We start from the raw sequence: 13,635 nt of genomic DNA on the forward strand, positions 1-13,635 counted from the left end.
GGGCCCCGCGCTCCCTCGGGGCCCTTCCCCTCGCCGGCTGTCCCCCCTCGGCTTCTGCCTTCCCTCAGCTCCGCCGGGCGCAGCCGCGAGCTCGGGGGGTCGCTCTTGCCCCCGAGGTTGTGGGTGCTGCCAGACCCGAGCTGGTGGCCTTGAAACCTTGGCGGCCTGAGGAGGCTGGCAAGGCAGGTTTGGTGCCCGGCGCGTGCGTTGTGGTTTATGGGAGTGAAAATACAGCCTGCAGAAACACACTTCCGAGCCCTGGAGCCTGCCTGGGCACCCAGAGCCTTGGCGGGCTTTTGCTGTGGGCTTTTTCTCTATCTAATAGAAAGGATTGCTGTTTCCAGAGGTTGGTTTTTTTTTTTTTTTTTTTTTGGTCAAAACGTCCTGAAAACTGAAACGTTTCAGCAAAGGTGAGTTTTAGAAATGTAGCAGGATTTCTGTTCCCGTGAAGTTGAACTCCTCCTCACAGAAGTGAGGGCTTGAGTCGAGCTCTCGGTTGGTCTTCAGAGGATTATGTTTAGTGCCGAGACGAGAAGGTCAATATAGCAGGAAGCCATGGCCCGATGGGACCATTTCCAGCTTTTCCGGGTTTGGTAGGATAGGTTTGTGGTGGACTGTGTGTGAGAGCTCTGAGAGAAACACAGAGTGCTACACAGAGAGGAAACCAAGCTGGTGTTCACTCAGCGCTGCAGCCACATGGAAGGGGCTTGTTTGGGCTATAAAAAACTGAGCTTCCTTGTGTCCCGGTAGTTCAAGCTCCAAAGTTTGCGTTTGTAAGGCTTGTCACGGTAAAGCTACAGTTGTACCCACATCGAACTTAGCTAGTTAATCTTCAGTAATTTGCTATTTCCAGATGAAGCCCAGTTGGAAGTTTTCCTCTTGTGGCTGTGTGAAACACTTGGTGTCAATCAGTGTTTTGTCTCATAGGTGACTGGATTTCAACCCTGGCAGGAGAAGTGTTTCCCTCTTGGGAATGTGCTTAAGAAATACCTGGGAAATAAAGTTGCTTCTTTAGGCTGAGCAGATAGGAGCTCTAAAATGTTAAAGTGGTTGAATGTTTTCCATTGTAAGAACTCAGCCGTAGAGGCTTCTAAGACATTCAGGTAGGGTTAACTTAAGTGACTTTCTGACTTTGGTTTTTCTGACCTTGTGGGCTGCAATTCTTGATTCTGGTTGCCTCCTCTCAGGGTGAGCATTTTTGAAAGGCAACAACAAAGAACTTCAAAACAACAAAGACAGTGAGCAACGTGAGTGAATCTGGAGTTGTGGTTAGGTAAGATCTAAGCAACCTTGCTCTTTCTTGTTTGTGTTTAGCAATTGCTGCTAACCTTCCCACTGGGCCTATGGAACCACGAGGGATTGTCAAAGCCTTTCCCAAGAGGAAGAAGGTGAGGGATGACTCGGAGAAAAGCATCCCTCCAAAGATCCCGAAAGAGGAAGGAACAGAGATACCTGAGGGTAAGTCCTGTGTCCCTGTGAGGCAGGATACAATACTTATACCCAGCGTGCTAACTGCAAGTGCTGTTTTCCAAAGGCTTTTTCTGGCTCTCAGTGTGTTTTCTGAAGTGGTCATGGCCAGCTTGGTTTGGTGTGTCCAGCTGGAGCCCCCCAAAGACTGCCTGCCAGGGCTGGTGCCATCAAGTCCCGTGTGAGAGATGTAGCCCTGCTGGGTTGGGGCACTTTCTCTTTCACTGTGTCCCTGCCCCTGTGCTTTCCTCAGCAGAGTGGCTGAAACCAGTCATCGCCTACGTGCTGCAAGCCGGCATTGGCCAGACCAGGGCCGAGATCTTCCGCAGGCAGATTGTCCAGAACGGGGGTGCCGTGCACAGCCAGCTCTCCTCGGAGGTGACACACGTCATTGTGGCTGAGGACATGGACTGTGAGCGCGCCTTTCGGCTCCTCAGATTAACCAAGCTGCGCCCGGGGCTGCAGCTGGTGAAGGCAGCCTGGCTTAGTGCTTGCATTAGAGACCAGAAGCTGCTGAGTACTGCTGGCTATGGTGTCTTTATCCCTCACAGGTATGCAAATGCAACACTGCCATTCCTCCCTGCATTTCCTCTATCCTAAACTGAACAGCACTACAATTTGACCTCTGCTCAAAATCTTGGACTGCAACTCCTTGCAGCTCCTGTGAGCATGATTCAAAGTTCTGTGTGGTGGCAAAACATATAATAGGGCCCAGAAGTACCACCAGAAGTCCTATCATTTGCCACAGGTGCTAAAGGCACCTCTTCCTGATCCATCAGTGATAACAAGATGTCTCTTAAAATATGGAGAATTAAATACTGTTTCTTACTTATTGCAGATGAAAGGTAGAGAGAAATTGGAAACTAGGCACAAGAGGAAATTAAGAATGGAGCAGCAGGCACAGATTAGGATCAGAATGTTTTGGCAGTGTTTTGGAGAGAAAGAGTCTAAGAGTGAGGTAGGTAGGAGTGGAAGTTGCAGGTCAGCAAGGTAGTTGTTAACTGGGGAGTTGAGCTAAAACCAGAGTAATTAATCTGTGATCTGAGAGAGTACAATTCATGTGGGTTGTTTGGTCCATCCCAAAACATGCAGAAGGATTTCTTGGTCAAACTTCTGGGGGTTGAGAAGTCCCCCTTCTCCTGTACTGAGACACCCGGTCCATGGCAGGTACCTGGAGGAGGAGAAATTCCAGAAAGAACAGCAACAGATCCTGGACAGAGAAAAAATCCAGCCCACAGCAGAGGAGGAAGCAGCGAAAACGAGTACTGAGTCCCAGGTGGAGGATTCCTCACAGCGAGGCTTGGGCACCCTCGGGCAGCAGCAACTGGCTGAGGTGAGACTTTCCTGCACCGATCAGTCTCCTTGTGAGCAGATCCTGCATACTGCTTTTCCTGGCTAAGAGCATCCCTGTAGGATACCATGTGAGATTTTCTCAGCAAAGGGAAGGTGTTTGGATGTTCCAGTGAGCCAGACTCAGCCTGTGGACATGGTTACTGCTTCTCTTAGTCCTTTTTAGGTGTTAAGAATAGAAACAGCGCCCTTAAATTGTTAAATCAGAACATTTCCAGCTGAAACAGTCCTGGTTCTCTGATAAGGCCAAGGCTCACTATGGTGATACTCACTTATGTCCTTTTGAGGAATATTCCCTGTCTGAGAATATCTTCTTTTCAGGAAGTTGTATCTGATACTTCATCCCATGTTCCTGCCTGAACCATATGGACCAGTTCTCCACTCCTTGGCAAACACCCTGTTCAGACACATGTTTGTACAGTGGATCAGGTTGCTACCAGAAGGATCATGGAGGTGTTCTTAAAATATCTGTGTTGGGTTATCAGTGGATTCTGCTGTGAGTCAGCTTCTCTGGCCTGCTGTTAGCTTTCCTGCCTTTCTCTGTATTTTTGCTCAAATTTGCTGAATTCTTGGGCATTTGTGTCATTCAGATCTATCTGTAGCAAAGTTACCTCAAACATCCCCAGCAGCTGCCTTGTATTGCTGGCATCTGTTTTGCAACACAGTCCAAAATTTTGTAGCCCAAAGCCTGCAATTACGCTCTACCTGGCAGCTTGCTGAGGGCACAAAAGCCACATTTATAGACATTTCAGTAAAATCCCTTGTCCCAAGCTTAGATCTGTGTGACTTGGGGAGGAGTGGGATATGCTTTAAAGACAATACCAACCACTTGAGACCCAGCTACAACAATAAAGCTGAAACTTAGTTTTGAAGTAGCTTTTAAGCACAGAGTCTTTTCTAGCTTGGGTGGATGTTTTTTTCTCTAGGAGATGATGGGTGTCAGTGGTTCATACTAAACAGAGACTAATCTGGGAGTTCTGCCTTTGGGTGTAAACTCTTGTGAAGAAGTCCTGTTACAGTCAGACTAGCAGCCACTTTTTGACTGGCATCCAGATGCAGTAGTTCTCTGCAAGGCAGCCTCTGTAAGCAGTGCCAGTTACTCTCCGTGGACCCAGGGCTGTCACCCCAGGCTGCCTGTCTCCCTCTCAAGCAGCCTGTTGCTACTAGTTGGTTTTGCACATGTGGTTGTAAAGAGTCCATCAGCTTTGCTGATGAAGTGTTGAGAGTCAGGGGTTTAAGAGCTGTTTCACCTGTGTGACACTGCTGACCAAGAGGACGGGAATTGCTTCCAGCTCCAGCTGCAGAGTTGTCTGTGTTGTGAATGGATAACATGCTCCTTTATATGCTTTTAAGGGGCTTACTGACTTATCTGAGCCTTCTGAGGCTTTGCTGCCCTTAGAGAGAGCAGCATCTCAAGGGAGTTGCATTTCAAGACAAACTGATTAAGTCTATCAAATCTTCAATCTTACCCAGTTTTCACAGTTATAAAACTAAACTGCAAAACACATCCCATCTATGTGTCTCCAGACCTCCTACCTCCTCAGCCAGCAGAACCAGAGGTTGTAAGAATGTGGCTCTTACTTAGGTTCACACTCTGCCAAAACTCATAACAGAACATGGTGTGCCGCATGTAATTGCTGGACTGATCCCAAACAACCCTGCATCATTCAGAGTTACTTCCACAACACAGAAGCTCTTGGATCTTCGAAGACTCCCTGTTTATAAATCAGAGGAGATGGGACTCCAGTGAGCAAAGCAGTCTGCAAAGCCTCTGTGCAGCTTTCCACTTCTATCCCCTTTTGTTCATTACCTGAAGCCGAGGCTCATTGTTTCTTAAGTCTACACAGAGGCATCTTAATGCTGAGGGTATCAGCAAATGCACACATTGGTTCTTTCTTCTGTCACTGAGGAATGTGAGGTCCTTTGTGTCCTTCCTTCCTCCCCCTTTTCTCTTGCAGATAGCCATGGGGAAAATGAGGGAGTTTAAATTTACTACTTTTGTTAAGATTTTGTGTCTGTAAAGTGAAAACAAAGTTCAGTGCCTATCTGCTGTCATCTGCATCATGAGGTAGAAGTTGCTGAGTCTGAATGTGAGAGATGTGCCTATGCTGCCCCCAGACAAGCTAAAGGTTTCCCAGTGGGAATAGGGAGTCAGCATCTCTGCCAGCCAGGGATTTTGGCATTGTCATACCTTGCTGCTGGCAGCAGTTGCTCACTTACTCAGTGTCTTACCTCAGTTAGGGGCTTGGCTGTAAGAGGGGACTGTGTGCTTGAATCACAGGTAGACAGCAGTATAGTCTCCTGTGCAGTGTGAGATGTGCATGTGTAGCTTGAGGTGTGAGGAACTGTGGTGTGCATATAACCAGCCACTTCTAGAGGTGGCAATTGGAGCGTGGCGTGCCCAGGAGGGAGGGTAGTTAGTGCTCTGGCTTCCTAATATCAGAAGTAGCTCGTGCCAAGGGGACATATGAGGCATGCACTTATTCTTACATGGCTGCTTTCTGATCTTTCCCTAAAGAAATACTCTGATTATGAAGACAGTGAAGGAGAAGATGCTGGTGTCACCCAGGGAGACCTGGAAGCATTGATTTCTGGCCACTACCCTGTGAAATCATCAGAGGAGATCAGTGACAGCTCTTACACAGTGGCCCAGCCTCCCAGCAAGTGGGTTTGTGCCCAGTCTTCCAACACCAAGAAGGAAAATCACAACCAGTGCATCACAGAGAAGCTGGAAGTGCTGGCAAAGGCTTACTCTGTCCAGGGGGACAAATGGAGAGCTCTGGGCTACTCCAAAGCAATCAATGCACTCAAGAGCTACCACAAACCAGTCACCTCCTACCAGGTAAAACACCTCCCTAGGGGGGTGGAACAGGGAGACAGACCTTCGATGGAAGTTGTATAGCAAGTGCAAGTTGAGATTTATTGACCACACACAGTGTTTGCAGAACAGTAGAAAAATGGAATCTGAGCCTTTTAGGGCCAAATCTGGACACTCTCAAGATAAATGCCTTCCTTAGACACAATGCAGGGATCATTTTCACCTTCCTTTTCATCAACAGCAACTGGCCACCGAAAGTGATAATATGTAAAACGAAGTGGATATGAGTCTTAGGGGCTGTGGCAGTCCAGCAGTTCAATGTGTTCGTGTTTCAGTCCTAGTCTGCAGGCTTGTCCTTTTCCACTTGAACTGATCAGCCAAGGTAAGCCTGGGCTAGAGAGGAGACCGTCAGGCAGGACTAGTCCTACCACTTACCCTTTACTCATCAAATGAATAACCACGCTCTGAGTCAGTAGCAGCTCCCCAGCTGGTCTATGATCTTTGCTTTTCCAGTAGCAGCTCGGGTTTCTTTCTAGGAAGCCTGTAAAATCCCTGGGATTGGGAAGCGGATGGCAGAGAAAATCCTGGAGATCTTGGAGAGTGGGCACCTGCGCAAGCTGGATCACATCAGTGAGAGTGTGCCTGTGCTGGAGTTATTTTCCAACATCTGGGGAGCAGGGGTCAAGACAGCTCAGATGTGGTACCAGCAGGTAAGTTCAGTGCCTTACACAAGAGGCTCTCAGGTTATGGTTTGAAGACTGCTGCTGAGTGTAGGAGAATTACTTTCACAAATAGGTTTTAATTGCCAATACCTACAGGTAAGATTTAAGTCTGGGGTTTTTGGGGAAGAACTATGAGGTTGGGTCCCATTGTGTCTCAGCACCCAGCTGAGACTTTCGTTGTGCTGGGGCAGGTAAAGGACAAAGATGTGGAGAAGAGGAATGGGAGATACGCTGCCTCTGCTCTAGCATCACTTCTTGGAGGTCATGTCACAGTAGTCATGGCAATGATGTTGCTGAGAGCCAGGCTTGAATCAGGGCATCTTGGCCATGAGAGCTCCTGATGCAATTGCTGGCTGTTGACCTGTAGCTGTCAAAGTAGCCATCCATCTTGTCTGGAAGTTACAAGAATCAGGTTGAAATAATTGTGCCAACAGGAGCAACCCAGCCTACTGGGTGGGTTCCTTCTTTAAAAGCAGTTTGTCTTCTGAGCATGAGCTAATGAAGCCTGGTTTCCTGTAGTGTTTGGTTTGTGACTGGATTCTTGACTGTCTTAAAAATACATTTGTGTTCGTGCTGTCAGCTTTCCCTCTTTGGGATGTTGTGGGTGTTGTTCCTTTACCTGCATTGTTTTCCTTTAGGATGTAGGGACACCATGCCTTAAGAGCAGTTGCCTTCTGTGAGAGGAGGTGGAGATTAGAGGTGTGCAGGGATAGTGCAATTGCCTAAATCCCTTCTTTCAGGAACCAGGCCTTAAAGTGTTCTCTACATGTGATCTCAGAAACTGTGACTTGGCCTGAACTTGAGACAGACGAAATACAGTCTTCCCAAATCTTGGTGGAAAGTATGTAAAGAGCAAAGTCTTGGTAGATGTCTGAATGTCAGCACATGGTCTGCACTAGGGTTTCCGGACACTGGATGACATCCGCACCAAGGCCACTCTGACCAGCCAGCAGGCTGTGGGGCTGAAGCACTACGCGGATTTCCTGGAGCGCATGCCTCGGGAGGAAGCTGCAGAAATAGAGCAGACCGTGAGTAGCTTGGCTTCGGGCCCTCAGAGTGCAGTACCTGCTAAGACATGACAGGAAGGTACACGCTGTGAAAATAGCCCTCATGTTATAGCTGAGCTCTTCAGCCTCTCCTCTGAGTGGGGTCAGTGCTTGGGGGACCTTTTTTGGGCATGGGCACACAAGGCTCCTGCCTTGCCCCATAAGAAGGTTCAGTCTGAGTGCCTGGCAAGGAGGAGGATACTTCACAGGGATCAGTCCTACACACTGCTTTGAAGAAGGCTGCATGTGGCATGGTGGGATAAGCAGGTTCCTAGCTCTGCTTTCTTGCCTCTCATCATGTCTGGAATGGTTGCTTTCAGCTGAGGTGTCCCTGGTGCTGCTTCTTCGAAGGAAGCTGTGAGCTCCTTGTGATCTAGTTGTCAGTTAGAGAGTGGATATCCTTGGTGGAAGCAAAGGGGATCCAGGCTGCAAACGAGTGTTGCTTGCTGTAGGATGCTGTGGCACTCCATGACTATGGGGTGCTAAGCCAGTGTACCCTAATGTGAGCAGAGAGCCTGGGGGACACACTGTCATTGCTACCCCTGTGCTCTCCTATCACCATGGAAGCAGCAGCCAGTGTGACCCTGTCACTCGGCCACAGGGCCTGGCCATGAAGAATGCCTTCCTGCCAGGCTCCTGCTGGGGTGTCAGTCCTATGTGCCGGATTAGCCATTTTGGTGGTGAGTGGTCCCTTTCCCAGGCAGGCTGGGCTGAGGAGCTGGCTCTTGGGAGTGGGTCTATTGTTATCTTGATGGGATTACTGTGCTTCCCTCCATACACACGCACACACCTCTGATCCAGGCCCTGGAGAGAGAATGAGGGATTAGTCACTGTCTGTGCTGCCTGTCACAGTGAGATCTGAGGAGCTTTTAGGCTCTCGGGTAGGGCTGGGAGTTTTCTAGAAATCTTCATTTAAAGCAGAAGGGGGGCAAAACCACCAGAGGAGGGCTTGCTCCGCATGAGAAAGGCTTGTGGCTTCTTGGAGCACCTTTGGGGCAAAGGTTAATGGGTTTATCTCTTGCTAATGAAGGATGATCCCCAAGAGTGACAAGGGGCTGTGGGCACGGACACTGCCTTGCTGAACCCCAGCCTCTGTGATGGCCCCATCACTAGGAATTGCTGAGCCCCTCATTATTTGCTGCCAGCAGGGTGATTGGCACAATCAGACCAAGAATACTTTAGGCCTGTCAGGGACTTGGGAGCCTTTCTTAAACATGTAATGAATGAAGTCATCAGAGTTAGCACTGTCTGCACAAAACAGGAGCTGGGGTCCAGCTTGGAGAAGACTGTAATAGGGGAAGTTCTTATTATGTGTTTGAAGGCTGGCAGCAGCATTTTGGCAGCCCTTTGGTCTAAAATGCTGGGACAATTGTGCTTTTTCTGGGTCAGGAAGCCCAGTTCTCCTGGAGAGGCAGAGCTCCTTCCAGGAGTGAACTCCAAGGGGTACACACAGATTTCCTGCTGTGTTGGATTCTGCTGGAGAGACTTCATGAGCCCATCCCTGTTTTTGAAACAGGGCCTGTGACTATCACCTGTTGAACTGATTTACTTTGTGGGCAGAGCTAGTGAGCCATGTGCTTGTAGGACAGCTGAAAAACCTCTTATCTCATGCTGTCTCAGAAACTGAAGCCTCTGAAAGCTTGTGCAGTACTTTGCCCCTTCATATTCCTGCTTGTCCCAACCCAGTGCTCCCGAGAGCTGATGGTCGATCACTGTATGGTGTGGCATTGTGCAGGATGTTTGCAGGACTGGGCGGAGGCCTCTCTGGCTCACTCCTCCCCTGATAGCAGGCCAGCCTTCTTTGTGGGGCAGCGTGCCATGCCTGCCAAGTGTATGCAGACTCTAGAGATGCAGGACAGGCCTCAAGGCAGGCATGAGATCCTTTACTGCCTTGATGGAAAGGGCATGAAGAGGCTGGCCTCTGACTCCTCATCCCTTTCTTGAAGGTCAGACAAGCTGCCCTGGCCCTGAAGCCTGGCCTTGTGTGTGTTGCCTGTGGCTCCTACCGTCGGGGGAAGGCCACCTGTGGAGATGTGGATGTGCTGGTCACTCACCCAGATGGGCAGTCTCACCGTGGGGTGTTCAACAAGCTGCTCAACAGCCTCCGCAGGAGCGGTAAGAGGGCGGGGAAGCTGCTCTTAGAATGGCCAAGGCAATGAGGTGGGTGGCATTCATTGAAGCATAGGTGATCACTTCTCCCAAGGATGGGACATTTGTTAGTGTTTAAAATTACTGTCCCTGGACCTGTCTCAACTGTAGCTTTAAGGAGGGAATATTGCTGCAGCTCAGCATGTTATCCCTGGGGTCCCACAGCATGTTATGAGACATCTCTTCTGCTCTCTGGGCAGTGGGGAGTTCAGCATGGAGGTGTCCATCTACCACTGAGTTCCCTTTGGCCTGTTCTCTCTTCCCAGGCTTCCTTACAGATGACCTGGTGAGTCAGGAGGACAACGGTGATCAGCAGAAGTACCTGGGCGTGTGCCGCCTGCCCGGGCCGGCGCAGCGTCACCGCCGGCTGGACATCATCGTGGTGCCATACAGCGAGTTCGCCTGTGCCCTGCTCTACTTCACGGGCTCGGCTCACTTCAACCGCTCCATGCGCGCCCTGGCCAAGACCAAGGGCATGAGCCTGTCGGAGCATGCGCTCAGTTCGGCCGTGGTGCGAGGCCCTGGGGGTGCCAAGGTGGCATCTGGCCATACTCTGCCCACGCCCACCGAGAGAGATGTCTTCATTCAGCTGGGGCTGCCTTACCGAGAGCCCTCCGAACGGGACTGGTGATGCCTGATTGTCACCCTGGGCTTGCTGCTGTGCTGCTGTTTTGAAGGATTTGATTTCCCCAGTGGTGGCAAGGCTCTGTGGTGTCTGCAGGCTGAGGAACATATACCAGCAAACTGGGGCTCCTTGGATGCATGAGGCCTGGCTGCTGGACAGAGCTCTGTGGCTTCCTCAGCAGAGGCTGTGCTGGAAGCACACTGGAATTGCTCTCTTGGTGTGGCTACCAAAAGGGCTCACTGCCCATCAGCTACCCTGATCCTGCTCTCCCCAACTTTGGAAGATTGGGTTGCAGAACCCTGTGATCCAGCTCCTGTCAGTGCTTGGGAACAAAGAAAGTGGGAAGCATCTTCCTCTGTATCTGAGCACTGACACTCTGAAATTTCTATTCTGAGCTGTGAATGAAGGTAGCAGAGGTCTAGCTTAGTTCTGTGACAGGCCTTCCTCCTCACTACTGGCAGCTGCTACTGCAGGAGTCTCAAGGGGTTAACCTGTGCTGCTGCTGTGTCCTCTCTGAGCTGATGTGCCCTTTGATGGGTCCCATTGCACAGGGCCAGGCTGCTGTTACTGCCACCAGCTTTCCCTGGTGCCAGCTAAGCCTTGAAAGAGACATAGGGACCTGAGGTGCTGTACCTACTTGCTCCCAGCCTTGTGTTCTGAGAATCCTCCAGATTTATTCAGAGCTCTGGTCTGGCCCAAGACGACCTTTCTTGGTGCAGGAGAGGAACAGAACTCACAGCTTGTGGAGCTGTGCTCAGGAGGGATTTGAATGTAATGGCACTGAATGTAACCCAGCAGTGCTGTGTGTCTGTCTGTAGGAGGAATGGAGACAGAGAGAAACACAAGGAGATGAGTTCTAATTGGGGCAAAGCAAAACCTTTTCCCCTTTTTTTGTGCGGAAGCCATGGAGTCATGTGGTCTTTGATCAGGGAGAGTGTGTGTGTGTTTGTGTATACATGCGCGTGTGGCTGGTCCCACGAGTTCCATGGGAGTGAATTTTATTTCTCAGGAAACATCGACTACTTTATATTGTGGAGATGAATTTCCCAGAGACATTGAGTGCTCTGTCTGTTACAGGTATTGCAGTGGTTGCTCCTGGCAGAGGTGCTATGGTGGGCATTTCTGTGCCAGGACCCCGGGGCTCTTGCTCCCTTGTGGGGGATCTGGCCCCATCACAGACAGTGACAAAGCTGCCTGTTTGCTGCTAGGGCAGGCACAAACCAGGTGGGTTTGCACAGTTCCTGTGGCTGCTGGGCACCAGTAGGGCTGGGGCTTTGCTGGGGTGGCCCACACCCCAGCAGTGGCATTTGTCAACCCAGCCTTTCTGCTGGACACCTGAGGGAAATGAATGTCTTTTGGCATGTCTTGGTGCTTTGAAATATGAAGTATAATAAATAAATCCCTTCTCTCTTTTCCCTTGGTATCTCTGCTTTTTGCTCTCTGCACTGTGACTGTTGGGACTTTGTCATGTGGCTTACCAGGAGCTCCTCCTGTGCTGCTCCATTTCTCTGGTTTCAGTGGAGATGGAGAACACGCAGTGGAGATATCATACTGTTGGACCAGCACTTCTGGCTCTCAGGGCAGGGAGCTGCTGGCCACCATCCTCCCATCCCATCCTCTGTCCTGGCATCCAGCTGGCCATGTGGCTAAGCTGGGATTGGCTGTTCCCTGACTCGGAATTCTTGAGCTCTGGGCCTTGGTTTGAGCTCTTTCTTCAGGTGTGGAGTCAGGAAAAGATTGCTGACAGGTTTTCCGTATGCATCAAACAGTAGGGCATGTGAGAGTTGGCTGCTGTTCTGTCTCCTGTTCTCTGCCTGGAACACAGCTCAGAGTCCTAAGCACGGAAATGCTTTGGTTATCCAAGGGGAATCTGAACAGCCTGGAAGCCAAGCGTGCACATGGAGATGAGCAGCCGGAATGATTGGCTCGAAAGGGAGATGGAGAAGCTGGAGAAGGACAAGGGCTGCTGAGGCAGAAGCAGCCAGAACTGAGTTGGGTTACCCAGGAGCAGAAGGGAGGCAACCTCAGACCAGGTCCAGGGAGAACACTTTGACCTCAGGAGGGCTGTGCGGCCCAGGGACCACCCCTCAGGGAAAGGGGTCCCCATCCTTACAGTCAGCCAGCTTTGGCTGGGCAGCACCACATCTGGCCTTGTCCAGGGCTGGGGATAGTCCTGGCCCACAGCGAGGTTTGGTGGGGAGGCTGCCTTTTATCTGACAGGCCACGGGCCTTTTTCTGCCTGGGCTGAGGCAGGGAGCACAATGCAGGGCTGCTCAGCTTTGTGCCTTGATGAGCACAGGTTTGCCTCCAGCTCTGGATGCCAGGGCAAGCTCTTCCTGGAGGGCTGGGGCTGCTTCTTGGTGGGGCCGTGAGCTGAAGACATCAGTAGTGGTATGGGAAATAGGCACTGCTGGCCCCCAACTCCTTTGTCACCCCTCCTCCAGGGCTACAGTTCACACCCAGGTAGCAAAGGGGTGCTGTAGCAGCACCTGACCCTGCTGTTTGTCCTGCTTTTATTTAGGGAGAGGCTGGACATGAGGTGTGTAGGGCCAGGGCTCTACAGGAGCAAGACTTCGTGCCCAACCCCTTGGGAAATGCCAGGGAAGGTGGCCCTAGTACATGCGTCATGTAAAGGCCACTGGGGCAGAAATCCCACCAGTCCCCTGCTCTGTGAGGGAATAAGCCTGATGTCTGTCAGTCCTCTCCCACCCCACAAATGCCTGCCTTGGAGGAGTTTTGGAGGGGGCAGAGGGCCCTCATGTGGCTAACTGTAGCCAGGTGGGCCTCGGATGGGTAAGGACCATTTCTCCTGGGTGTAGCTGTGGGGGTTGAAAGGGGCAGGAGGTAAAGGAGTACAAGGAGCTTGTCCAGAGCAACTGTAGGGTGACATTTCTGGATGTTGCTTCTCCTTCATGCTGGTTCAAGGGGAGAAACATGAGAGGCCGGGCCGTGCCACTGTGAGTCAGCCCTGCCCTGGGCAGAGGGGACACAGCTGCCCCATACATGCTCCTCTCTATGCCTCTAATCCCTGCCCTTGCAGCAGGGCCTCACCAGCCCCTTATCACAGCCCCCTCCTGCCTCTTCTAAACCACAGCATGCCCCGCTTGGGAAGAAGGTACAAGAGATGGGAGCCCTGGGCTGTCTGGGAAGAGGTGGGTGCTGAGTCGCCAGGATCAGTGCAGGCAGGGAGAGCAAACATGGTTTTAGGCATCTCTAACGAGGTCTTGCCTAGTTTCTGCTTCCCAGGAAGGGGCTTCAGCTATTCCCCCCTCCCCAGCACACCCCCTCCCGCTCTCCCTGGCTGTGAGTCTGATCATCCTGAAAATTAAAAATAAAACAAAATGCAGCAACACTTAGAGAATGAGTGGAAAGTCGTGGAGCTGGGACAGGCCCTCAGGATTGCTGCAGAGCCCCTTGCTCTCATCCTGCCATCCCTGTACCCTGAAGGTGAGTCTAGAC

At 51.0% G+C, this 13,635-nt stretch overlaps 1 protein-coding gene across 3 annotated transcripts; it reads left to right on the top strand.

The window, feature by feature from the left end:
- The first annotated feature begins 333 nt into the window (after positions 1-333).
- POLL (DNA polymerase lambda) lies at positions 334-11,596 on the top strand. Of its 3 annotated transcripts, none has more exons than XM_068197863.1 (9): positions 334-410; positions 1,315-1,458; positions 1,724-2,018; positions 2,635-2,800; positions 5,336-5,659; positions 6,172-6,345; positions 7,257-7,385; positions 9,350-9,518; positions 9,818-11,596. In XM_068197863.1, the coding sequence occupies exons 2-9, from the start codon at positions 1,344-1,346 to the stop codon at positions 10,180-10,182; spliced, it is 1,737 nt and encodes a 578-aa protein (XP_068053964.1). In that variant the 5' UTR covers positions 334-410; positions 1,315-1,343; the 3' UTR covers positions 10,183-11,596. The 3 variants fall into 3 exon arrangements, with proteins under 3 accessions (XP_068053964.1, XP_068053963.1, XP_068053965.1); XM_068197862.1 differs by having other exon boundaries at positions 335-410; positions 1,721-2,018; XM_068197864.1 differs by lacking the exons at positions 1,724-2,018; positions 2,635-2,800 and having other exon boundaries at positions 338-410.
- Positions 11,597-13,635: the final 2,039 nt, after the last annotated feature.

Source organism: Anomalospiza imberbis, chromosome 8 (assembly GCF_031753505.1).
Source record: "Anomalospiza imberbis isolate Cuckoo-Finch-1a 21T00152 chromosome 8, ASM3175350v1, whole genome shotgun sequence".
NCBI classification, from domain to species: Eukaryota; Metazoa; Chordata; class Aves; order Passeriformes; family Viduidae; genus Anomalospiza; species Anomalospiza imberbis.

Excerpts from the sequence above, each read along its gene's own strand:
- POLL (XM_068197862.1), top strand. The coding sequence starts at position 1,344 with ATGGAACCACGAGGGATTGTCAAAGCCTTTCCCAAGAGGAAGAAGGTG. Across the intron at positions 1,459-1,720 it reads AGGAACAGAGATACCTGAGG|CAGAGTGGCTGAAACCAGTC; the intron begins GTAAGTCCTGTG and ends TGCTTTCCTCAG. Across the intron at positions 5,660-6,171 it reads AACCAGTCACCTCCTACCAG|GAAGCCTGTAAAATCCCTGG; the intron begins GTAAAACACCTC and ends GTTTCTTTCTAG.